The sequence below is a fragment of the Mustela putorius genome, unplaced genomic scaffold, assembly GCF_011764305.1.
Source record: "Mustela putorius furo isolate JIRA1106 unplaced genomic scaffold, ASM1176430v1.1 tig00000095_pilon_pilon_pilon, whole genome shotgun sequence".
Taxonomy (NCBI): Eukaryota; Metazoa; Chordata; class Mammalia; order Carnivora; family Mustelidae; genus Mustela; species Mustela putorius.
In genome coordinates this window covers 21,565,117-21,588,193 of record NW_025421280.1, presented here as the reverse complement: position 1 = coordinate 21,588,193, position 23,077 = coordinate 21,565,117, and the positions used below count along the sequence as shown (strand labels likewise).

General features: G+C 55.7%; 4 protein-coding genes across 9 annotated transcripts; 1 reads left to right on the top strand and 3 right to left on the bottom strand.

Moving 5' to 3' along the window:
• Positions 1–696: 696 nt before the first annotated feature.
• On the bottom strand, positions 697–10,328 carry RASSF1 (Ras association domain family member 1). 2 transcript variants are annotated; one of them, XM_045079518.1, is made up of 6 exons: positions 10,006–10,328; positions 7,828–7,934; positions 3,237–3,341; positions 2,754–3,051; positions 2,521–2,636; positions 697–1,642 (listed from the first exon to the last, which is right to left on the bottom strand). In XM_045079518.1, the coding sequence occupies exons 1-6, from the start codon at positions 10,253–10,255 to the stop codon at positions 1,496–1,498; spliced, it is 1,023 nt and encodes a 340-aa protein (XP_044935453.1). In that variant the 5' UTR covers positions 10,256–10,328; the 3' UTR covers positions 697–1,495. The 2 variants fall into 2 exon arrangements, with proteins under 2 accessions (XP_044935453.1, XP_004760623.1); XM_004760566.3 differs by lacking the exons at positions 7,828–7,934; positions 10,006–10,328 and adding an exon at positions 7,116–7,802.
• Positions 10,329–10,574: 246 nt separating this feature from the next.
• ZMYND10 (zinc finger MYND-type containing 10) lies at positions 10,575–15,417 on the bottom strand. Its single transcript, XM_004760565.3, has 12 exons — positions 15,151–15,417; positions 14,775–14,883; positions 13,083–13,199; positions 12,917–12,970; positions 12,654–12,788; positions 12,460–12,548; positions 12,267–12,367; positions 11,797–11,969; positions 11,476–11,601; positions 11,272–11,393; positions 11,026–11,151; positions 10,575–10,937 (listed from the first exon to the last, which is right to left on the bottom strand). Exons 1-12 carry the CDS (start codon positions 15,240–15,242, stop codon positions 10,862–10,864), a joined length of 1,320 nt encoding a protein of 439 aa, XP_004760622.1. The 5' UTR covers positions 15,243–15,417; the 3' UTR covers positions 10,575–10,861.
• Positions 15,418–16,335: 918 nt separating this feature from the next.
• NPRL2 (NPR2 like, GATOR1 complex subunit) lies at positions 16,336–19,767 on the bottom strand. Of its 3 annotated transcripts, none has more exons than XM_045079539.1 (11): positions 19,554–19,767; positions 18,921–19,012; positions 18,651–18,819; positions 18,403–18,511; positions 17,797–17,933; positions 17,598–17,695; positions 17,441–17,477; positions 17,229–17,322; positions 17,006–17,153; positions 16,633–16,775; positions 16,336–16,547 (listed from the first exon to the last, which is right to left on the bottom strand). In XM_045079539.1, exons 1-11 carry the CDS (start codon positions 19,629–19,631, stop codon positions 16,480–16,482), a joined length of 1,173 nt encoding a protein of 390 aa, XP_044935474.1. In that variant the 5' UTR covers positions 19,632–19,767; the 3' UTR covers positions 16,336–16,479. The 3 variants fall into 3 exon arrangements, with proteins under 3 accessions (XP_044935474.1, XP_004760619.1, XP_044935481.1); XM_004760562.3 differs by having other exon boundaries at positions 17,036–17,153; positions 19,554–19,766; XM_045079546.1 differs by lacking the exon at positions 16,336–16,547 and having other exon boundaries at positions 16,961–17,153.
• A 33-nt stretch (positions 19,768–19,800) lies between these two features.
• Positions 19,801–22,549, top strand: LOC101682503 (transmembrane reductase CYB561D2). 3 transcript variants are annotated; one of them, XM_004760564.3, is made up of 4 exons: positions 19,801–19,954; positions 20,378–20,528; positions 20,986–21,023; positions 21,718–22,549. In XM_004760564.3, exons 2-4 carry the CDS (start codon positions 20,402–20,404, stop codon positions 22,219–22,221), a joined length of 669 nt encoding a protein of 222 aa, XP_004760621.1. In that variant the 5' UTR covers positions 19,801–19,954; positions 20,378–20,401; the 3' UTR covers positions 22,222–22,549. The 3 variants fall into 3 exon arrangements, with proteins under 3 accessions (XP_004760621.1, XP_004760620.3, XP_044935491.1); XM_004760563.3 differs by having other exon boundaries at positions 19,807–19,941; XM_045079556.1 differs by having other exon boundaries at positions 19,811–19,963.
• Positions 22,550–23,077: the final 528 nt, after the last annotated feature.

The window sequence follows — 23,077 nt, the reverse complement described above, 5'->3', positions numbered from 1 at the left end:
TCAGGTCCCAGCAGGCCACGCTCTCCCCAGCTGGGACAGCTCCTACCCAGTCAAGCGGAGGTTGTGTCCTCCTGCTTTCATGTGTGGCGTCTCCGACGTCCCCGGCCCCCAGAAGTCAGGTCCAGCGGGCTGCCCAACCACCAGCTTCCCCACAACCAGCCCTTTAGGGCTGCCCCAGCCAGGCCCCGCATTGCCCGCCTGGCTTCGTTTTATACCCACACCGTTTCTGTGATCACCACTGTTGCATGTAAAGAAACCAAACCTAAAGAAAACTAGGTAATTGGCCAAATGTATAGCTACGGTCAGTCTGAAGAACTTTGGTTCAGTGTTCTTTCCAAACCCACTAGAAGGCATACTTCACGAAGGCAAGAATTAACAGCTAGACCTTCGGGGCCATGAGCAGCATCTGGTCCTGGTCCATAGTAGCAGCTCAGTAAAAACGCCTCCCACAGCTTAGAGTGTGTGTGTATGTGTTGGGAAGGGTGTGGTTTCCCTAAATTCTAGCTTATATTCTTGCCTGACCTGAACCCCCATGGTGGTGCGTGTTTACAGTCCCTATTTGTACCCCCACATCCTTCAAATATTGGTCAAATGGTGACTTTTAAAAGGTGCTCTATGAGCCTGTCCATCACTCTTGGTAGCCACTGGCATGAAGGCAACTTCAGTTGAGGACCCATAATAAAGAGTTCCAAAGCAGAAATCTCAAATCTTTATTCAGCCAATTCTCTTCAGGCCCCAGGCCCTGATGATGACTGTCACCCCCACCCCCTTCCCCACAGGAGGCATGCAGCTGAGGCCACAAAATAGTACATACATTCGCACACATCATCAAAAATAACTGAGGGAAAGACCCTCGCTTTGATAGGCAAAGAAGGCACAGACCTGGACCAGTGCCCACATTCACACAGACCCTGGCCTAGGGACATCCTCCTTGGAGGAGGCACTGAGGCACTGTTGCTGCACCATGAGCCAGCATTCCCTGACCCCAGTGTGTGTGAGGAGTCAGAAGCCACTGTAGAGGGAAACCTAGACTCGTTCCCCATGCCTGCCTTATTTTGAACACCTGCCCTTGGCTCCGACTGTCCTGACACCCCATTTGAGACCCAACACATACGACCCTTCCCCATAGATGAGGGCCCTTATCCCTGCAAACATGACCCTATTCTGTTTGTAGGGTTTCCCAAGATTCTGGTATCTGAGACATGAATTAAAGAGACTTAATTCTGCTCAATCCCTGCTGCAAGCCTGGAGCAGCTTTCTGAGGCAACCCCGGCCCAACATGACCCACTACACAAAGGGCAGAAGAGCCATGCTCTGCTACACCTATGGGTGGACACAGGGGGCCAGCTCCTTTGCTGTTCTCTGGGCTCATTCCCCCTGGTAAGAGATGACCTCCATGCACACTCATTCTTCAAGCCACATGGGCCCTGTCACACTCACACGGCACGCTCTCGGCGCTGCCTACTCTCCTCCTTTCCCCCAGGGGTACAAGAGGTCACCCCAGGGGACAGGCATGCAGGGCTTCCTGAATCTTCTGACGGCAATAGGAGTACTTTTGCAGGATCTGGCGCAGGTGTTCCTCTTCCTCCCGCTGTAAGATGCGCAGGAAGTTGTGTAGTTCGGGCATGCTGAAGGCATCCCACTGCAGGTGGAAAGGAGGGAAACAGGCTGCAGCAGGCATGGCCAAATCAGCAGGCCCTCCCCAGCGAAGAGCAGCAGTCATGTCACACAGCTAGGATAGGGCTTTCTAATGTTACGTTCTTGCCTGAATGGCCTGTGCTAGGATTCTTGACAATAGTCTGTAGAGAAGATGGGCCCCATAAAGTAGAGCAGTCACCTTGAAGACAGGCAACCAAACCAGATGTCACCCAGTTATCTGTGGAAAGGCTATGCCCACACTCTGAGTTTAATACTACTCCATAGACCCAAAACTTTGAAGCCAGAAAGCTTCTAGGTAAAAAGTCATAATGGTTGAACAGGAGCCTCCCTGATGTGGGCCCATCTGTGGTTTGTTTGTTTGTTTGTTTGTTTTAAAGACTTTATTTATTTATTTGACAGAGTTCACAAGTAGGCAGAGAGGCAGGCAGGGAGGGAGAGAAGAGGAAGCACGCTCCCCGCCAAGCAGAGAGCCCGATGTGGGACTCAATCCCAGGACCCTGAGATCATGACCTGAGCCGAAGGCAGAGGCTTAACCCACTGAGCCACCCAGGTGCCCTGTGTGTTTTGATCTGGCTTGGAATCACCATACTATCAAGAGGAATTCCTGTATCTCCTGAGGACTTTCCACAACAGAAAAGAACAGACCACCAAGACAATTCTTCCTGGCATCTTGGGACAAGCCTGTGACCTTGGTTTGAGTGGCCTGGAATGCTTCACTGTAGCTACAAGGTTCACATACTCTTAAAGAGGCTTTGCAGGGCTTTTTCTCCAGTCCTACTCTTCCTTCCAACTTTACTGCAGCTGTGACCCATCAGCCTTATCCAGTGACAACCAAGAAGCCAAAGAGGGCTGGGTACTCACATTCACCTCCCCAGAGTCATTCTCCTTGAGGACAAAGCTTAGGGCCTTCTCGCTGGGCCCTGCAAGGAGCCGGAGCCGCAGGGGCTGCTCGTCATCCGACAGCTTCCGGAGGTACACTGAAGGCCAGGCAGGGAGAAGAAAGTTACCTGATTAGAGTCAGGCCCAGCCCATTCAGTCCCTTACACATGGTGCATGCATATATACCCTCATACATGGCGGGGAGGGAAGCCTACCTTGGCCATGGCGTTCAGCTCGCTCAAAGAGTGCAAACTTGCGGGGGTCATCCACCACCAAGAATTTGCGAAGTAGGGCCTCAATGACCTCATGTGCCCGCGTGCGTGACAACACATGCAGGTGCTTGACAGCATCCTTGGGCAGGTAGAAGGAGGTTCGGCGCCTCACAGCTGTGCCCCGCCCTGTGCCCCACCTGGCATCCTGCAAGGAGGGTGGCTTCTTGCTGGAGGGCACTGAGACAGGGCGTACCAGCTTCAGTTGAACCTTGATGAAGCCTGTGTAGGAGCCATCCTTGTTCTGAAGAGGAAAAACCAAACCATGACTATGTTCCACATGAGATGGAACAGATTTGGACACTGCTAGTCCACTTGGGGCTAGGCTAGGTGTAAATAAATTACTGCTTAGGCCCACCCAAGAATACCTTAGCTGTGACTTCAGCTGTAGCCTCTCCCCACACCCCCTTCCCCAGGCTGTCAACTCACCAGGCTCATGAAGAGGTTGCTGTTGATCTGGCTATTGTACTCCTTGATCTTCTGTTCAACCTCAGCCTGAGAAAGGTCAGGTGTTTCCCACTCCACAGGCTCGTCCTGTAAGAGGGGCCAGCATGGACACAGGGTCCTTAAAAGAACCCACCCCACTGCAACGCACGTCACATACAGGGAGGTGAGTCTGCGTGGGCCACTTTGAAAAAGCAGCCTCTGGAAACTGAAAAAGCAGCCTTTGGAAACTTTGGAAGCTTGAGTCCTGATGAGAAGAAGCCACCATTGCTCCTGGTTTTACATGCAATGGATGGGCAGAGCAACGGCCAAGTCATTTGGCTTCTTTATGCTGCCTACATGGGGCCTCCTTAACACTGGGTGAGGCCCTAAGGATACCTTAAAACCAAGAAAACTGAAGAGAGAAGGCCAGGGGCCAGGAAAAGATGTGGGATTCTTATTGACAATAAAAGCAACTTTCAACTGCACAGCCTGATTCCAGCACCTTAGTTAGGTGGGGTCAGGAGTGTTCTGGAGAAGGAAGACCACTCTGCCACTCTGCCCCAGCAAAGGGCCATGACCACCCGGCGAGAGGTCTGGGACTGGTGCACACCACGAGCCCAGCCAGGCACAGGCATGAGGGTAAGGGCAACCTCTACAATTTTAACACCTTCTGGTGAGGGATCTGGGGCCAGCCCCATATGTCTCACACACAGGGAGGAAACCACTGTGTCATGCCATTTGATCTTGGCCAAGCTGCGCCAAAGGCAGCTTCAGGCCAGGCTCCAATCTGCCTCCTGGTAGAGCTGGTCCCACAAGTGCTAAGCAGGTAGGCTTCTGCACCTCCTCCCTCCTGTCTGGAGGTTCAGCCCAAAGACTTTTTTCCCTCTACCACTCAGCCCATCCCCCACTCCTCCAGGGGCTGGATTCTTGTTGGAAGGGTGGAGTATGGACCAGGGAAGCCAGGGCTCTGAACAAACACTTTTCTATCAAACTCCCCAGTTCCATTGCATCAGCCTTACTTCCTGTTGACGTCAGGCCCTGGCTGGAATGGGAGTGTCACAGATGCAGCTGAGATCACTGCTGACCAATGCTTTGTCCCAGGGGAATTCTTACCAGCTGGGCTCCTCCAAAATGACTTGTGTCTAGCTCTGAGCCCAGGAGAGGCAGGCTTCTCCCTAACTGGTGCTTTGGAGCCCCCAAGCTTAAACCGTCCGATGGGGATGAATAAGGAGGACACATTAGATGGTAGGGTGCTCTTCATCTAGACAGCCTTTTATTTTTTTTTATTTTATTTTTTTTTTAGATTTTATTTATTTTATTTGACAGACAGAGATCACAAGTAGGCAGAGAGGCAGGCAGAGAGAGAGAGAGAGGAGGAAGCAGGCTCCCTGCTGAGCAGAGAGCCCGATGTGGGACTCGATCCCAGGACCCCGAGATCATGACCTGAGCCGAAGGCAGCGGCTTAACCCACTGAGCCACCCAGGCGCCCCTAGACAGCCTTTTAGCAGTATGCTCTTTACCTAGAACTTTCCAGTAAGTATGTGGCACTTAAAACTTAAGTTGGGGCCTCAGAAGGGGGCATTGGGGGAGGTGTGGAAACTGAAGCCTACTTGTTTCCCCAAGTCTCAAAAAAAAAAAAAAAAAAATCTGGATGGAGGAGAGCACTAAGAAGTGAAAATCTCAGCAGGGAATTTTCGAAGAAAAATTTTCTTCGAAGGAAATCTTACTGGGGGCAGGGAGGACTCCTCCAAGACTAGTAAAGAACAAATGGTGTGGGCCCTGGGAAATGGGAGATTTGGAGGGTAAAATGAAGGCTGGAGCCTGGGAATAAAGGGAGGATGTGTTTGTTCAGGCTGGAGGAGAGGGCTTGGGACAGGAAGGAGTACTAGGATAGGAGAGTGCTGTGGGGCAGGAGAAAAGCTGAACAAACTTCCAAACCCCAGCAAGAAGGAAGAGAATTCTGTTCACAGAACGGTGAGCACAGAGATGGCACCAACTTATTTCCCTTCCTTGTGATGGTTCTGAGCTCCAGCCTGAGGATGAGAACACTTGCTCCTTTCTCTTCCTTCCCAGGTCACCTAGGAGCCCTGGACTGGGGTGCAGTGATGCACTGATCTATGTTCCAGTCTCTTCCCCTCTCCAGGTGAACCTCCCTTAGGTTTTGTTTGTTTTTGCCTCCCTTAGTATCTTTACTCATAAAATAAGGGACTTAGACTGGAGGCATTGCACTGTCCTGTCAGTATTCTAAAAGAATAAGAAGTTTCTTTTTCTGCTTCCAAAGATTCCTGCTGGAGGATTCCAACAGCCCTCTGTGTGCACAGCAGGACCATGGAGTTTCCCTTCTCCATGGTGACCCACCCTCCACTCTGCCACTGTCCACAGTGACTGATGGCTTGTATTTTACCTACAACTGGGGACTCCCCAGCCACCTTTTCAACTGGTTAGTGTCTTGTGGTTTTCTCACTGTTTCACAATGGAAAATGGCTCAAACCTGAGTGACAGAAAGTCCCAGGGATCCAGTCAAGCCTTGCACCAGTCAATTGACCCAGAGTCAAAGGTCTGGGCTGAATTTTTGAGTAAAATTTAAAGAGTACAGGGGTGCCTGGGTGGCTCAGTCGTTAAGCATCTGCCTTTGGCTCAGGTCATGATCTCAGGGTCCTGGGATCAAGCCCCACATGGGGCTCCCTGCTCAGCAAGAAGCCTCCTCCCTCTTCCACTCCCTCTGCTTGTGTTCCCTCTCTTGCTCTCTCTCTCTGTCAAATAAATAAATAAAATCTTAAAAAAAAATTTTGAAGAGTACAAAATTGTCATCTAAAAGTCCCTTTTTGTGGCTCATGTAAGGAATTCTGCTGCATTGCTGCAAGGTATTCGGAGCTTCACGGTCCCCATCTCTCTTTCCTGATGCTCTGTGCAGGGTGCTCTCCTGAGGTGTACAAGCTCCTGTATAGTTACTTGAGCTTGGTGGTCACACTCATGGCACACAGAGGTTTCTGATAATGGGGACACCTAGAAGACTCAGAGAGGAACAGCTGCTCCAGCATCCCATCTTATAGTTCTGGATTAGTAACTCCTATCTCTCTTGATCCCACCTCTGAGCTTTGTACAATCTAGCCTGCCTCACCTCCCGTGGATAAATGCTCCTGTTTGCTTACAGTCCAGAACTAGGCTTCCTTTCCACCTTCCTTCCCATCGGTGTGGACCTCTAGGAAGGGTATTTAGGAATCTAAATACCTAAAATACTTAAAGTATTTAGGAATCTCAATACCCTTCCTACAGGTCCACACCTATTTGAGTATATGTGCTGCCTAAGCGAGCACTCCAGCAAGGTCCACTCCAGAATCCTCCACATTCCAGAAGCCAGAAGCCAGTGGCAGGCCAGGACTAGTAAGAGGTGGGGACTCAGCTGGCTCCGTCCAAGAGTGCATATGGGGGGGGGGGGGGTGAGGGAGAGTCCGAACCTTCTTCCTAAACACATTTCCCAGTTCCCCGCAAGGACACCTCCCTTCCACTTCCTCCCACCACCCCCACCCCCGTCCCCTAGAGAGGAGGTGGGAGCGTCTAAACGCGGAAATCGAGGTGCTCGTCCAGACTGAGGGGTCGGCTTTACTCATAGGTGGATAATGCCCATCCCGGATCTACCCCAAGCCACGTAGCTGCTTCCCCTGGTTCAACCGGTCTGTGACAGAGACATCAAGGCCTCGGCACCCGGCATCGAGGCGCTGAGAGTCCCGCACACGGTTCCGCAGGCTGGCCCCGGGGCGGTATGGAATCCCAACTGACGGAGGAGTGGGACTGCCCACAAACTCGAGCAGACAACTTAGTGTGGAGGGGAAGGGTCCCAGCGACTGTCACCGGCCCGCCGCCCAAAACCCCGGCCCCCACCTGGTCCCGACGCGGCCTGCGAGCCAGTGAGGTACGAGCCGTGAAGTACTGTTCGAGCTCCGAGTCTGAGTCCTCCTGGCTGCAGTAACCACTGCTTGTTGTGCTGCTCCAGGTCATCTCGAAAGAAGGCGTCCCCGCATCCGCCTCGCCCATCGCCGCGCCCGCCCGCCAGCCAGCTCCCCAAGTCCCGTACGCCGGTAGCCTCCAACCACCGCCCCAGGCGCGTGTGCGCGTGCGCCGCGATCCGAGTTCGCGCGGCAGCCGTTAACACTGAAACGTAGACAGCCAGGATCCGGCACTCGTCTCATTGGGGGAGGGACTTCGGAGGGCGGGTTCCTACGCGCCACGCCTCCAGGAATGACCTCATAGCCCAGGCAGCTCGGCTCGGCTCTGCCTCGAAGACCCCTCCTCTCTTGGGGAACAGGTCCGAGCGTGTGCGCATGTGCACCAGCGTGGCCGCAAGACCGGATGCGGATGCGGGGAGGTGCGGAAATTGCGCGGACGCGGAGTTAGGGCGATTCCGGGCTGTCCGCGCGTAGTCGGCATCCCTGGCACCCTTTCGAGCCCGCGCGCAGAATTAGCCTTTCTCTGTCGCGGGAAACCCCCCGTTAGAACGCTCTTTGCGCGTAACGCCGCGCGGCCTAAGCAACTACTGCAGTGTGGCCGACAGGTCTGCGCGCCTTTTCCGTACGCCCCCCTGCCCCGCGCTCACCACGTTCGTGTCCAGCTCCAGCGCAGGTTCCCAGCCCAGGTCCCGGGGCCCGCAGCAGTCCAGGCAGACAAGCGCGCGGCAACGGTAGTGGCATGTGAACTTGCAATCTGCAGAGAGGCCTGGCGGTGAGGCGGAGGAGCCCCAGCTACAGTTCAGAGAAGCATTCCGGGCACGGAAGAGAACCCCCGGGATGAAGGCCGTTGCCCGCCAGGCTCTGCATGACCGGCCTTATCTTAAGGTCTTGTTACCCCCCGCTGCTATACAGATTCTAGTATTGGTCCCCTAACGTCTGGAAACTGACGGGAAGGCCTCCGGCGGTTAGGGATCCAGCCTGTTGACCGGCTGGATCTTTCGCACTGAGTGCAGAATATACCCCTCCCTCATTGTCAACGCCCCCCCCCCGCCCCGCCATCTCCGCGCATTTAACAAAAGCCTTTAACACTTGTTCTCTTCCGTCATCTGTCTCTACATCCCTCGCACCAAAACTTACCAACATTCATCTACATACACTGCTTACCATCCTCTCTCCTTTACCCATTCCAGTCAGGCTTGCCCCTCCCTCCAGAAAACGAGTTAGGGTCCTCAGCAACATGCGCAGGGTCGCATGCCAGGTCCCTTCATCCTCACCCCCTCAGCATCATTTGATGCTTACTCTCCTTGATTTCCAGAGCTCCTTGCTACCCCGGTTTCCCGGCAGCTCCTGCTAAGTTCCTTTCGTTCTGTCTCAACACCCAGATCTAATGGAGAGTGTCTAAGGCTCAGTCCTCATCACTGCCCTGCTCTGTGTACACTTACCTACACCAGATCCAAGACTTCCATCGCTGACCTCCCTCCTTAGGTCGAAGCCCCTGTCAACCCAAAGTGGCCAAAACAACTCTTCACCTCCATCCTCCCCTCACCAGAGCACCTCATCTTAGCAAAAATTGCTACTATCCCAGTTTGACGTTAAAAAAAAGAAAAATCCATGGGACGCCTGGGTGGCTCAGTTGGTTAAGCAGCTGCCTTCGGCTCAGGTCATGATCCCAGCGTCCTGGGATCGAGTCCCACATCGGGCTCCTTGCTCCACGGGGAGCCTGCTTCTCCCTCTGACTCTGCCTTCCACTCTGTCTGCCTGTGCTCGCTTTCGCTCGTGCTCTATCTCTGACAAATAAATAAATAAAATCTTTAAAAAAAAATCCAAAATCACCCTTGATTCCTCTCTTCTCTTTGCCTCTGACACACACCCAAATTGTCCAGTATTTTATCTCTGTCCACTTTATTTCTCCTTGGGAACACTTCAGTGTTCCAGCCCTTGTTCATGGTTGGTATTCTGTCACAACCCTGGTGTTCAGGACAGATTCTTGTTCTGGATGAGAGGGTCTCCATGCCTACACAAGTCTGGTACACCTTCTCTAAATGGTGTTTAGAGGGTGTCTATCCCTAAATGGGCTAGAACAGTGACTCTCAACTACTCTCAATTCCAGTGGAATGATTTGTTTTCTGCCAATGGCTGGTACACTCCCAGTGATTGATTCAACAGGTCTGAAGTCCAGGCATAGGGGTTTGGAGGGCTGTAAAATCCCAAACGATTCTAGCTGGTGTATATAGCCAGTGGGGCAGCAACCTCTGCTTGCTGGTGGGTGACTCCTGGGAGGCAGAAGGGCTGCTGGTGTGTGGTTGTGTTTCATGTTTTGGCACCTGGCTGGGTCTGCGATAGGTATTTGCTCAGCAAAATTCCTATTTGCAGAGGACCCACCCAAGATACTTTCCCCCTGCCCCCCTCCCATAGGGGGTAAAACTTCCCCCATCCCAGAGATTCTGGAGAAGGACATGGTGAGTGAATCTTTGGGAAGGGGTGGGCCTGGGAACAGGGACTTATAGTGAGTGGTGGAAACAAAGCCTTTCTCAAGAAGAACCAAGACACTTTAAAGATAAAAAGCTTGGAATCAGCACCTTATTCATAGTTATTCGTCGGCAGCTGCCTCTGCGCAGCTGTGCCCCGATGCAGGTGGAGTAGGACAAGGATATACACCATCTATCCGCCTGCACTCTCTTAAACGACGGGTCAAAGCCAATGCACCTGGCCCGCGGGAACCGACCCTGCCGACCGACCCCCTCCTTTGCGACTTGACACGCAGCGCAGGCGCTGCCTCTTGGCCGCCCGTTTCGCTCTCGCCAGCGCGCGGGGCTGCTACTCACGCGCGCACTGCAGGCCCTTGCGCACGACGCCCCAGATGAAGTCGCCGCAGAGGTCGCACCACGTGTGCGTGGCGGGCCCCGCGGGCTGGAAGTGGTGGCCGCGGCCCGCGCCCAGTTGCCGTGCGGGATTGCGCGAGGTGCCGGGCGCGATACGCAGCGCGTTGGCACGCTCCAGCCGGGTGCGGCCCGGGCCGGCGCGCCGCGCGGGTTCCAGTTCCCTCAGTTCAATGAGTTCAGGTTCCGTGGACATGGCCGATTCCGGCCCGGACTCCCGCCGGCTCTGGGCGCCCGCGAGCGCGGGGCGGGCGGGGCCGCGGGGCGGGCCGCGATACGGCGCCGCCCCCGGGATCCCGGCAGGGCCGCGGGAGAGAGTCGGGGCTAGCCGCGCAACGGAAACCTGGGCGCTAGGGCTGTGTCGGCGCGCAGGCTGAGTGGGGTGGCGAGGGCGTGGGATGGCGAGCGCTCTCGCAGGGTCCGGGCCCTCCCTCTCCTTTTCTCCCTGCATCCCGGGAGCACCCCTCCTGCTCACACCGATGACGACCTCTGCGAAGGGCCACTCGAAGGCAGGCTGTTTCTAGAGGCCAGCTTTACTGTGCTAGAGGAACAGGGTCCCCACATCCGGCTCTTGTCTTTGCCCCCGCCTTCCTGCTCCAGCTCGCAGAGGCAGCGCCCTCAGCCTACCCGCTGGGTAGCGCAGGAAGTGGGGAGCGCTTTGCTGGGGAAGATGGGTCTGTGCTCGCTGCGCTCACCACCTGGGAGGCTGGAGCTCTGGCAGAGGCTAGGCTGAGATCCTGAGGTTCAAGGGCACACTCTTGGGTGGGCTGTACGGGTGGCTGGCCTTTAGCAGCTGCAGCCTTCATTTGGCTCTGTCACCTTGGGCTGCCGGGACACAGGCCTTTCCATGCTTCTCCCAGTGCTTGACCTGGCACTCCCTGCAAGCAGGCGGGCTGGTGAGCATGCAGAGCTAGCAGAGGGTCTGAAAGGGGGTATTAGGGGTCCAAGGTCCCAGGATGCCCTCACCTGCAGCAATACCATTCACTCTGGCACCTTGAGCAGCGTTTGGAGGCTTCTGCACTGCAGTAGGCACAGCGGGGCCGCTCTGGGTTTATTGCCTCCAGGACGTCCAGCCTGTAAGTCTCAGCCCATCTAGGAAAGAGGTCAGAAAAGCCTGGCTGGGCCTGGCCTGTGGGCACACAAGAGCACCCCTGCCTATGCCCGTGCCTTCTGCATCCCTTCCACCCCTTCTGCTTGCTCAGCAGGCCTCACCTTCGTGCCTGCAGCCGCAGGTCCTGCTCTGAGGCGCTGAATGTGTGCCTCAGCTGGTGCTTGGCAATAGCCTGCCACTTCCCTCTGTTCTCTCTCTCCAGCCGCTCCCAGATTTCTGGGATCTGTGGGAGAAATGTGCAAAGTGTCAGGGAGGAGCTGGCAAGGCGGGGAGTTGTCCTGAGTCACTGACTTCCTAGTACCTACCTGTTCCAACACCAGGTCCTTCTTAGGGGGCTGGGTTTCAGCCAGGGCCAGGTGGGCCAGGAAGCCCTGCAGGTCTGCCAGGTTGGGCAGCTGGTCGAGCAGTGTGTCCGTGAGGAAGGCCCGAAGCTGCAAGAGAGTCCAGGGAAGGCCAGTGTGAAGCAGGGCTGACCAGAGAGGGCCTGTGCTGGGCTGGGCTGAGGTGCTTGTGGGGACCGTGTCGCTTGAGGTTCAGGGTCTAGAAATAGGACTGGGGCTGAGGTAAGTGGGCTGCACTGGGCTGGGGTGGGCTGGCGTGGCACTGCAACCGGAGGAGGGCCCCACCTTGAGTAGCTGGCCCTTGGCAAAGCTGGTGAGGTGGTAGCGGGCCCGGGCTTCAGGGCTTAGTAGCAGGTTGTACAGAGCGATCCACACCTGCCCATCCAACTTGCTCAGCTTTTGCTGCTCTGAGGGGGCCACTGTCTGCCAACGGCCACCCTCAAAGTGCTGCAGCTTGCCTGGGGAGAGGAATGGGGGTTGCTCACTCAGCCACTACAGCTGCATGGGCTCAGGACTGGCCCAGGTTGGGGCACTGCTTCCTCTAGAGCAGGGGGAGTCCTTAGTAGCAGACACAGAGGCCTTGCCTGCTGCATAGCCCAGGTCCAAGCCCATCCCACGTGAGGCATCCCTGGATCCACTGCGAGCTAGCGGGCAGAGTGTGTTTCCCCGGGGCAAGCTGCCTGTCTCCGTCAGTCTGAGAACATGTCTCCGGGCAGCCGTGAGCTGGGGCTTAGGCAGGTGGGGGAGGACCTTACCTCCTTCCTGGCGGCTCCAGGGACTGTGTTCCAGCAGTTCCACCAGGAGGCAGGGCAAATTGTGGGTACTGAGCATGCGGTTCAAGGTGCTCAAGGAAAGGCTAGGTGTGGTGGTGGAGAGAAGTGAGCAGAGGCTACAGGCCCGGGATCCCAGTCCTCCACTGTAGGCCCCAGGCCTGGCAGGACTGCCCACCTGTCCACACAGTCTGTGATGTAGCGCAGCACTGAGAGGGCCTTCAATGCGATCTCAAACTCCATCAGTTCAGCCTGCTTCTGCAGCTCCTGGGGTGGGGGGGACATGGTGCTTAAGCTGGGCCACCCCCAGCTTGCTCAGGCTCCGAGGGAGCCCGGTCTACCCATTGGCACCCCCAGGGAACCTCAACCTACCTGTATTGGGGTGCTGTACTGGGACTCCTCCTCAGGAGGGCCACCACGGCCACTCTGGGCCACCAACAGAGTCAATTTTCGGTGGCAGTAGTCTACCAGGTCCAAGACAGTGTCTTCTGCTGACTCACACACTTCCTGAAAGGGAGATAGAGGGGAGAGGGGAAACATTCTGTCTCCAATGCTCTCCCCACACAGCCACAACCTCCCTTCCCTGTCAGGCCCTAGCGTGGGGCAACAGCTGGTGGGCAGGGCTGATGCGTCACCTTGTGGAAGAACACGGTCTCCAGAAGGTTGACAATGGAAGCCTCGTGGTGTACCTGTCAGATAAAGAGAACAGAGCCCGGAGCTGCTGAGGAAATTACTAGCTCTCCTCTTGAATCCAGAGCCCTCTAAAGGCACAGGCGGGGTGTGACCAGGGGCCTAGCTCACCACCATGTATATGGGAAAAGTGTTCTGGGGCTTGAAGTCCTCCAGCCTGCACAGCACAGGGAACACCTTCTGCTTCCACATCTCCACTGCAATCAGCTCCTCCACCAACGTTGGGATCTTTGAGGGGGAGGGGAAAGGACAGGGATGAAGCAGGCCTACCTTGGCCTGGCAACCCCTCCCATCCCTGGCTCAGCCCTGCCTGACTCTCCTCAAAGTCCCCTGGGCCCCTAGATTCTTTCCATAGGCACCTTCCCAATGTGTCTCCTGCACCTTAGACCTTCATTTCTTTCTTTCTTTCTTTCTTTTTTTTTTTTAAAAGATTTTATTTATTTATTTGACAGAGAGAGATCACAAGTAGGCAGAGAGGCAGGCAGAGAGAGGAGGAAGCAGGCTCCCTGCTGAGCAGAGAGCCCGATGTGGGACTCAATCCCAGGACCCTGAGATCATGACCTGAGCCAAAGGCAGTGGCTTAACCCACTCAGCCACCCAGGCACCCCGTAGACCTTCATTTCTAATTGCCCTTGATATCTCTGTGGGGACATTCCTCATGCTTCCTATAACTGGCTCTTGCCTAGTCCCTAGGTTGCCTTGTTCTCCTTTACATCTATGCTCTTGTCCCTTCTGTCCCCATCCAGGTGTTCCTCTCAGGCTGACTCTCCTGCTGATGCCCTCCCTCTCATCCCAGTCCTTTGGCCTCCCAAGGTTCTAGTGTGCCTTGACCTCATCCTTACTTTCCTAGTCCTTTCCCACCCTCCGGCAGGAGGCTCCACCTTTCATCTGCAGAAGAATGCTTTTGCAAAGTGATGCCTTAGGTTACTTATCTGAGCCATGTCCTGGCTCAAGTTCCAGTCAGGCTGATCCCTGGTTTTTTTTTTTTTTTTTTTTTTTTAAGATTTTATTTATTAATTTGACAGAGAGAAATCACAAGTAGACGGAGAGGCAGCCAGAGAGAGAGAGAGAGGGAAGCAGGCTCTCCGCTGAGCAGAGAGCCCGATGCGGGACTCGATCCCAGTACTCTGAGATCATGACCCGAGCCGAAGGCAGCGGCTTAACCCACTGAGCCACCCAGGCGCCCCATGATCCCTGGTTTCTAAGTCCTCTCTCCTTGAGGAAGAGGAAGAGAAAGGCTACCTCCTTCCATGCCAGAGTCCCACCCTGTTCTTTTTTTTTTTTTTTAAGATTTTATTTATTTATTTGACAGAGAGAAACCACAAGTAGGCAGAGAGGCAGGCAGAGAGAGAGAGAGAGAGGAGGAAGCAGGCTCCCCGCTGAGCAGAGAGCCCGATGCAGGACTCGATCCCAGGACCCTGAGATCATGACCTGAGCCGAAGGCAGCTGCTTAACCACTGAGCCACCCAGGCGCCCCCACCCTGTTCTTTACTGAGGGTCCCCTCTGGCCTGACAGTCTATTCAAGGATGTCTTTAGAATGTGGGCCCTCCCCCCACAGCCTAGGCTGTTCTTTGATCCACAACTACCTCCCAAATCAAGCCATGCCACACACTTGGACTGGGTGCCAGAGTCCTGTACAAAAGGGGCACAAAATCAAAGGTGTAGCACATTCCTCTCTTTTCCCTTGGGGAAGACAAGTGTACCACGCCGAGGGAAGTGGCACCCAGGGTGCTCCTGAGAGGTAGAGTGGTGGTGTGGGAGGTTGTGGGAAGGCAGGAACCATGCCTGTGATCCCAGCATACCTTCCCATGGGTGACCAGCAGCTCCTGGATGGGCTCCCCCTGGCTGGCTGTAGCATCAAGGATAGCCTGCATGTTCAGCTTCTCCAGATTCTCATGCTGCTGGTTCCACCTGTCCCAGAGAGTGGGGGTGTATGTGCATTTGGGAGCACACGTGTGCCGTAGGAGTGGGGGTGGGCTGGGTCCTATTGAAGCCTAACCTGATCCTGAGGGGCCAGAGGGGGCTCAGGGCCATATACTCCTAAGTCGGAGAGCTCTGTCTCTTCACCTGGGGGCTCCCCCACACTGGTCACCCTCTCCCCCATGTCAGGTCCCTACTCCTCCATTCAAGGACTCCGACCCCGTGGCTCCGCCTAACCCCTGGATCCAGCTGCCTCACCCTCCGGAGCCCATGTCGCGCGGCGGGAAGCTGCGCAGCCCCCGCACCAGCACGTCAGCCTCCCCTGGCAGCAGCAGCTCCAGGTCGCCCATGTTGTGGCCGCAGAGAGCGAGCGGGAAGGGGGGGTTCAGCTGACCCCGGACAGCAGCCGGCGCTGAGGTGCGAGTGCTGAAACTCTCGGAGACGAACGTCTCCCGCGGGGTCCAGGTCTTGGACGCGGCAGTTGCCGAGCGGTTTAGATGCGCTGGTACTCGCAGTCATGGAAACGGTCAGCTCGCGCCTGCGCAGTGCCGCCTGCACAGGCGCCGGCCACGCCCCCGGCCGCCTCGCCCTCCCGGAGGCTGGTAGCGACCCTCTTTGGACTCCCAGAACTTTACCCCTCACCTTCGACTGGCAGCTCCTGGGTCTGCCCTGAGTGCCAGACTGCTGTGGCCTAGGTTCCCTCCTCGGACGTCAGGTCGACCCGCACAGGGATAGGGTCACTCTGCCCCCTCCAGCTCTTTCAGCCGCGGATCCACCTCGGCCGCGCGGATGCTCCTCTCCGTGGCTTCCTCATCCTACTGTGTCTCGCACCCGGCTCCACCTGTTGCCTCTACCCCCACAAAGTACTGCGCAGGGCCCACTTGTCTCCATCCTAGCCTAGCAGACTGCCATCAACCTCTCTCGAAGTAACTGCTGTCGTCTTTTTCTGGGTGACTCTATGGCTGCCTCTAGCCCTTGAAATAGTATGTCCAAAGCAGCTTACCAGGAACTCTGCAGTATCAAGCTCTTGCCCCCTCAGTACCTTGGGACTTCTTTTCTTGCCCCTCTCCCCATTGCCTCCTATGTTGCAGCCCCTGGGGCCTCTCTTGGCTTCCTCATGCATCCTGTTTTTGCTTCAGGGCTTCCACATCTGTTCCCTCTGCCTGGAATACTTTTCCTCCTTCAAGTCTCAGTTGAAAGTCACTTCAGCGAGGCCTTCCTTGCCCATTTAATCCAGAACAACCCCAGCTCCCATCCCCAACTCATTCTTCATGACAGCTTCCCGATTGTTTTTCGGCTGTTCATTTCAATTAATAATTAGCTGGCACTTTTACTTGTGCATTGTCATTCATGCCCACCAGATGGCGCAGCAGAGCGCCAGGACCGCGGCTATTTCACCGCCAGTCCTCTGGTGGCTGGTTCAGAGGCAGTACTCAATAAAGGTAGGTTGAAATGGATAATTTTATTTACAGAAGTTAGGGTCACCCTTGAGACAATATGGACGGGTCTACTGGTCTAGCTCTCATGCACCGGGGAGCACTTAGCAGGAGAGAGAGCAGCCACAGACGCATGTAACCCCCACCAGCCTCATTTCCAACAGATGATGATGTTGGGGTCATTTTCCAGCCGTTCATCAAGTTCATGGTAGCTCATGCCTGTTTGGGACAGTGCAGGTAAGGTGAGCAGTCTTGGCCTGGCCACCTGCCCTGACCCCACCCCAGCTGCCCTGCCTGTCTCCACCTGTCTTGCAGCAGATCTCATCATAGCTGTGGCAGCCTGTGTAAAGCCGGGCAGGGTGGCTCCGCTCCTCCCGAGACACCCGCACGGGGTACTTCTGTAGTCGGCGGATGAGGTTCTTCATCAGCCCGAACTGGATCAGCTTCCTGGGGTGGGGTTGAGGGAGAGAGGGGTGATGCCCTGGCCAGGGCTTCCTCCAGCCCCGCTAACCCTTTCCTGCAGTCTCCCTTCTGATTTTGTTGGCCTCCGAATGTATCACCTCCAGGAAGCCTGCCTACACTAGTAGTGCCACATGATTCGCTCAACAGGAATCTCCAGCTTCCTTTCTAACCCAAGGCTCCAGAGAGACGTAGAATGTATCCGCTTTCATGCAAACCCCTTGTGCCCCTGGGGATCCTCTTCTGACCGTTCATCAACGCGCTGCAGCTGCTGGGGGTGGCGGCCAATGAGGTCTCTCACAGTCGTGCCAGGGCTCAGGCTGCAGTACAGCTGGAACACATCCCGGAGACTGGCCCTCTTGTGCCCTGTGGGCACCGAGGGTCAGCTCTGCAGGTAGCCCTGCCCTCCCCAAGACAGCCTCCCCCAGAGCCCACCACTACCTTGTTTGGTCACATAGGATAAACAGGCCTCTTGCAGGGACTTGTCATCTACGAGGTCCTGGACCTTGGGTGTCGGGCAGTACACATTGGAATACTGGAGGGTAGCAGGAAGCACAGGGGCCTGAGTGAGGGGCTTGGAAGTCTGACACCGCCCCAGTCTGGCCAAACCATGTAACTTACTCTCTGCTTAACCAGACCCCAGACTCACCTACCTGGAGGATGGACACCAGTGTCACGACGCCATAATACCTGGGGGAGATAGTTGTGCTCAGCTTCTGAGGGCCATGCCTTCCCACCTCTGCATGTGGGGTCCTGAGGGTCTTCTCTGGCTAGCAACCCTGTCCCAAGTGTGACTGCTGCCCCACTCACAGCAAGTTCTGGATGGCGATGCGCACCAGGTTGAGCTCCACATCTGCCTCGGCTGAGATCTTCTGGACATGGCGGAAGCCATCAATATAGGGCAGGATCTGGGAAAAGCGGGGCAGTGTAGGGCAGGGTCAGTAGGAATGGGATGAGGCCAGAGCTGTGGCCAGCCCTAGGTGATGATACCCAGGAAGGGATAGCACACCTGTTGTGTGGTAAGGTCCCACTGTGAGTTGAAGAAATCCTCCTTGTCCTTGGTAAAGACAGGCACATCATACTCCTGGGCCACAGGAGGGTCAGGCCGCTGCTCAATCACTTTCAAGTGGATGGTGTTGGACTCATCTGCAGGGGACCCACCCATATCTTCAGTGTCATCTCTTTCAAGAGGACCTCAATTACCCTTCAGTTCTCCCAGCAGCTCTTGAGGCAGGCAGGTGGCCCTGGGTAGGGCCAGTCTCCCCCACCCCCACCTTAAGTAAGCTCCATGTCCAACGTGGGGCTTGAACTCATGACTCAAGATCAAGACTCACATGCTTTACTGACTGAGCCAGCCAGGTGCTCCCAATCTCCCCCTTTTAGGGAGCAAGAGACAGGTCCAGAGAGGGAAGGGAACATACCCAAGGAGCATGGAGAGCTCTTCTGGCCTCCACATCCCAAATCCCAACATGCACTGGACCCTGGACATCATTAACCCAGCTCACTGGGCCACCAATTTGTTCATAAGTCTTGCCCATGGCTGGGCTTGCCTTCCCTTGCCATATTCGTATCCCTCCTCTACCCCTCTGCTGTCCTTGAAAAGGCAGGGCCATACCGATGGGCAGAGTGCACTGGCCTGAGGCATTTAGCTCCTCCAGCAAGATGGTCATGATGGGCACCAACTTCTGCTTGCTCTCCTCTGTTGACACGAAGCTGCTCTCTAGCTGGATGGAGTATGGACAACATGGTGGGCACACCTCAGGAACCCTGGCTGGTATCCTGCCCTGGCAGATACCCAGGTTTGGAGGGCTTTGGAAACATTTGCCTGCCTTCCCCTTCACTCAAGCCCATCCTGTTGCAGACCTCCAGTGTGGTCAGGTAGCCAGCCAGCTTTTTGACGATGGGCTCGAGGGCACAGGTCTTGGCCTGGGCATCACACACGAAGCCTAGGTTGAAAAGCAGGGCATTGCGGCTGTACTTCTTGTGTTCAATGCACACGGGGCAGCCGATCAGTTTCTTCTCCATGGCTGTGCTGGATGAGGGGAACAGGTGGGAGCAAAGTCAGGCTCCTTCTGTCCCCAAGCTCATCCACTCCTCAAGGGACATTCCCTCCCTTCCCCACTAGGGCCTCACACAGTGATAAGCTTGTTCTGCAGCTCTGGCTTGGTGATGATGTACACCTGGACTGTGTCAAACAGCTCTCGGGAGATGAAGTCTTCAGGGACCTGGGGAGGGGAGTGGTAAGAGGCCCCTTAGTGGACCCTGGGACAATGCAGAGTACACTGGGTGACCCCCCCAAAGCCTAAGCCCTCTTGTCCAGAGATTCTCCTCTCCCCCATCCACCCAGACCTGCCACTATTTTGTGTTTCCAAACATATGCCATGTTCTCACCTGCCTCCTGGCTTTTGCATATGCTGTTTCCCCTACCTGGCTCACTCACTCCTCCTCCATCTAAATTCCTAAACATCCAGGAATACTACTAGGCCATGCACCCCGCCTCTCTTGGGAGCTGGCACCTCCCTGGGGTCTCTGCAGCCCGATTTCCCACAATCATTGTCTATGGGTTGTTTGCCCCGTCACACCGGGAGCCTGGGACCTGGGTCTGAGTGGCCTCTCGATTCACGATTCTCCGCGAATGAAGGAGTGGTATGCCTGCGTGCAGCATGGGCTACAGGAATCCACCGCTTCTGGGCAGCTTGCTCAGCTCCCGGGAGCGTCCCTCTCCCACGACCCCCACGACCCCAGCCCCGCGGGCACGGATGGCACCTGATAGGTGATCTTGGGTCCCAGCGTGGGGTGGAACTCGCTGAAGAATATGCATTCGATGCGGCAGCCGCTGCCCATGACGCCGGCAGGGTCCAGGTCAGTAGACCCTGGCTCCTGGACCCCTGCGAACACCCGTCGGAGACAGCCCTCAGGCCTGGATAGCCAAGGCAAGCACGCCTGCGCACTCACGCACCGGTTAAGCTGTCTGCTTAACAGCGCTTGCGCAGAGCGACTGGGAGGTGTGGCTGGAGGTGGGGGAATCTTGTCTCAGGAAGTCCTGGCTGGGCAGACGTCGCACCCGGAAGTGAAGAGGCTCCGCGTCGGAGCGGCACCGCGCGCGGCAGTGCCCCGAGTATTCAGCTTTCTCGGGACGAAACCACCGCATCGGGTCAGCGCTGCGGGTGAGGCAGGCGAGTCCCTAGCGTGTAGGCGCAGCATGCCAGCGGCACGTAGGGAGACTGTGCGCGAAGGGATTCAGGCTATAATTTGGTACGCAGATGGGAACTACAATTCCCGTAGTGCTTCACGCCCTTTAGCTGGCGCTCCCGCGCGGCGACGGCGTGACGCCCGCTGGGATTTGTAGTCTATTACATGGCCTTGCGCATCCTACCTGGAAGGTGGGCCAGGGATCAGTGCCTGTTCAGATGCGGGTACACGCCGACAGGCTGCCGGTCCTCGACTATTCCTAGTGCCTGTGTTGGTATTGTCCCTTCCTACCTTAACTTCTTGGAAGAGAGTGGCATTCCTGACCCGCAACCTTTGCTCCAGTGAGAAGAGTGGACAGCAGGCACCTGAGACCCTTGCTCATTCTACTATGCTTTCAGTCTACAGCCTTGGCCTGGTTGACCATGGCCCTTTCTGTGGAGACCGAGTCGCACATCTACAGAGCTCTGCGCACGGCCTCTGGGGCTGCTGCCCACCTTGTGGCCCTGGGTTTTACCATCTTTGTGGCTGTGCTTGCCCGGCCTGGCTCCAGTAAGTAGAATTCATAGTTGACTTCTGGGAAGGAAAGTGCTCCTTCTCCTGGGGAGCAGGAGCAAGAGGAAGCCTTGGGCCTGACTCCAGGAAAGGCTGGCAGCTGGGGGACATCCTATGTATGGAGGGCTAAGTGGGGAGGAGGTGAGTGTGGGGGTTCTATCAGTTTGGCCAGAGTACCTGGCTTCTCTTTCCTTGTCTTGGTGTCCCACTTGGCTGCCCTTTGTGAAGTGCTAAGAGGAGGGAGAACTGCCAGAGTGGCACAGCATGGCCTCTGCTCCACGGAGGGACCAGGAAGCAAGGTTAGGTAGGGGGTGAGCTTGTTGCAGTAAGAGGGGGCTAGCAGTTTGGCAGTGCTTCCTTGGGTGTTGGACTGCCCATTTTCCTCACCCTGTGGGGGATTGATGTGGCTGGGTTCTTCTTGCCTCAGCCTCACAAAAACTCCTTTTCATTCCAGGTCTGTTCTCCTGGCACCCCACGCTTATGTCTTTGGCTGTAAGTAGTGCACCTGGCCAGCTCTTAGGGGTGGGAGGGAGCACAGGTATGGGTGGTAGTCCTGACAGTCTCTGAATCCTTATGGACACTTCATATCTCTTAGGAGGGATGGAATGTGGGATTGGAGAAGTGGCGCACTCCCAATTCCTTCATGTGGTTCATACCCCAGACTTGAACCATAGTATTCAAAACCCAGAGCAAATTGGTCTAAGCACAAAATGAGACTTCACCCACTTCCAGGCAGGAAGCTTAGAAAATGCATTTGGGTCTACCTGTGTCCCCTTTTACCTTAATCTATAGTGATACATTGAATTTTCCTTGAAACAGTGCACCCATGTGGCCAGCTCTTGCCAAGAAATTGTATCCAGCCCCGTGTCAGGGAAACAAAGCCTGTGAATCATTTATAACTGCCACATCTCAAACCTAGTGTTTGCTGGGTAATATAGCAGAGATGACGTTTTAGCATATCACCTAGGAAGGAGTGTGGAGACGTACATACTTCTCGCCAGTTACTCAGGGCAGATGTTGGCCCTGGCGTTTCTTACTCTTACTGCACCAAATGGATACTCTTGTCACTGGGGAGAGTGAAAAGGGAGACTGCCCAGAGTGCCTGGCAGTTTAGCAAGTTACCTAAACCTCTTTTTCCTTCTGCTGAGCAGCACCCTGACTTTGTTTCCCATCCCTGTCTCCCCAGTTCTCTTTCCTGATGACCGAGGCACTGCTGGTGTTCTCTCCTGAAAGTTCGCTGCTGCGCTCCCTTTCGCGGAAGGGCCGAGCCCGCTGCCACTGGGTGCTGCAGCTGCTGGCCCTGCTGTGTGCACTGCTTGGTCTAGGCCTTGTCATCCTCCACAAGGAACAGCTTGGCAAAGCGCATCTGGCCACGTGGCATGGGAGGGCAGGGCTGATAGCTGTGCTGTGGGCAGGGCTGCAGTGCTCTGGGGGTGTGGGGCTGCTCTACCCCAAATTACTGCCCCGATGGCCCCTGGCTAAGCTCAAGCTGTACCATGCCACTTCTGGGCTGGTGGGCTACCTTCTGGGTAGTGCCAGCCTCTTATTGGCCATGTGTTCGCTCTGGTTCACTGCCACAGTCACTGGTGGGGTCTGGTATCTGGCTGTGCTGTGTCCTGTCATTACCAGCTTGGTCATCATGAGTCAGGTGAGCAACGCCTACCTGTACCGCAAACGGATCCAACCATGAGCTCTTCCCAGCCTGGAAGCCTGGATTTGCCCCTCAGCATAGCAGCTGGGGCTGGGACCTCCTGGACTCTCTCAGCTGACCCAAGTCATGGGAGCACCTCGGGCACTGGGACAGGTTAGAGTAGGAGTCTTGTGTGTGACATTTTGCTTGCTCCTCACCCTGAAGTGCTTCCCCTTTCCTTCTGTACTGTCAGAGGAGTTTACGAATGGTGTGGCTGGATGAAGTGGGGGATGAAGACTACTTCCCCGGCCACTCACCTCTTACTTGTACCGGTATGTCCAAAAATTACAGGAGAGAAAAAAGGAAAATAAAAAAAGAATGACTGTGATTGGATGGGAGGAATAGCTTAGAGTTGGGGATAGTGCTTGCTAATGCTGTCAGCATGAACAAACAGGCAGCTGGGCAAGCTGGGGACCCCCGTCCCTGGCTGCTCACTGCAGGGCTGAAGCTGTCCCAGCACACAAGGTTCCAGGATCCGGCTGCTGAGCGGCCTGTGCCACGAGGGCCCTAGAGCTGTAGCTGTGCGTGGTACAGCTTTCAATCCCCCAGCTGCCCGCTGTGCTGGTGCCTCCAGACTGTGGGAGTTAGTTGCGGACAGTGACAGGGTGGGAACTTGGGATAGCCTGTTTACACAGACATCAAGCACTGAGAACTCTGTTTTGGGGGTGAGCCATCAGAGAGAACAGCCCTTCATGAGACGGGCCCTCTGCCATCAGATCCTTTGGACAGGGCCTCCCTGACTGGGAATCAGAGGGAGAGAAAATGAGTAAGGATCTGAAGTGAGAGCCCTGGGAAGGTGGTTTTAACAGTGGGCATGTGGTGGTAAGGGGGGAGTGGGAGTAACAGAGTTCTTATT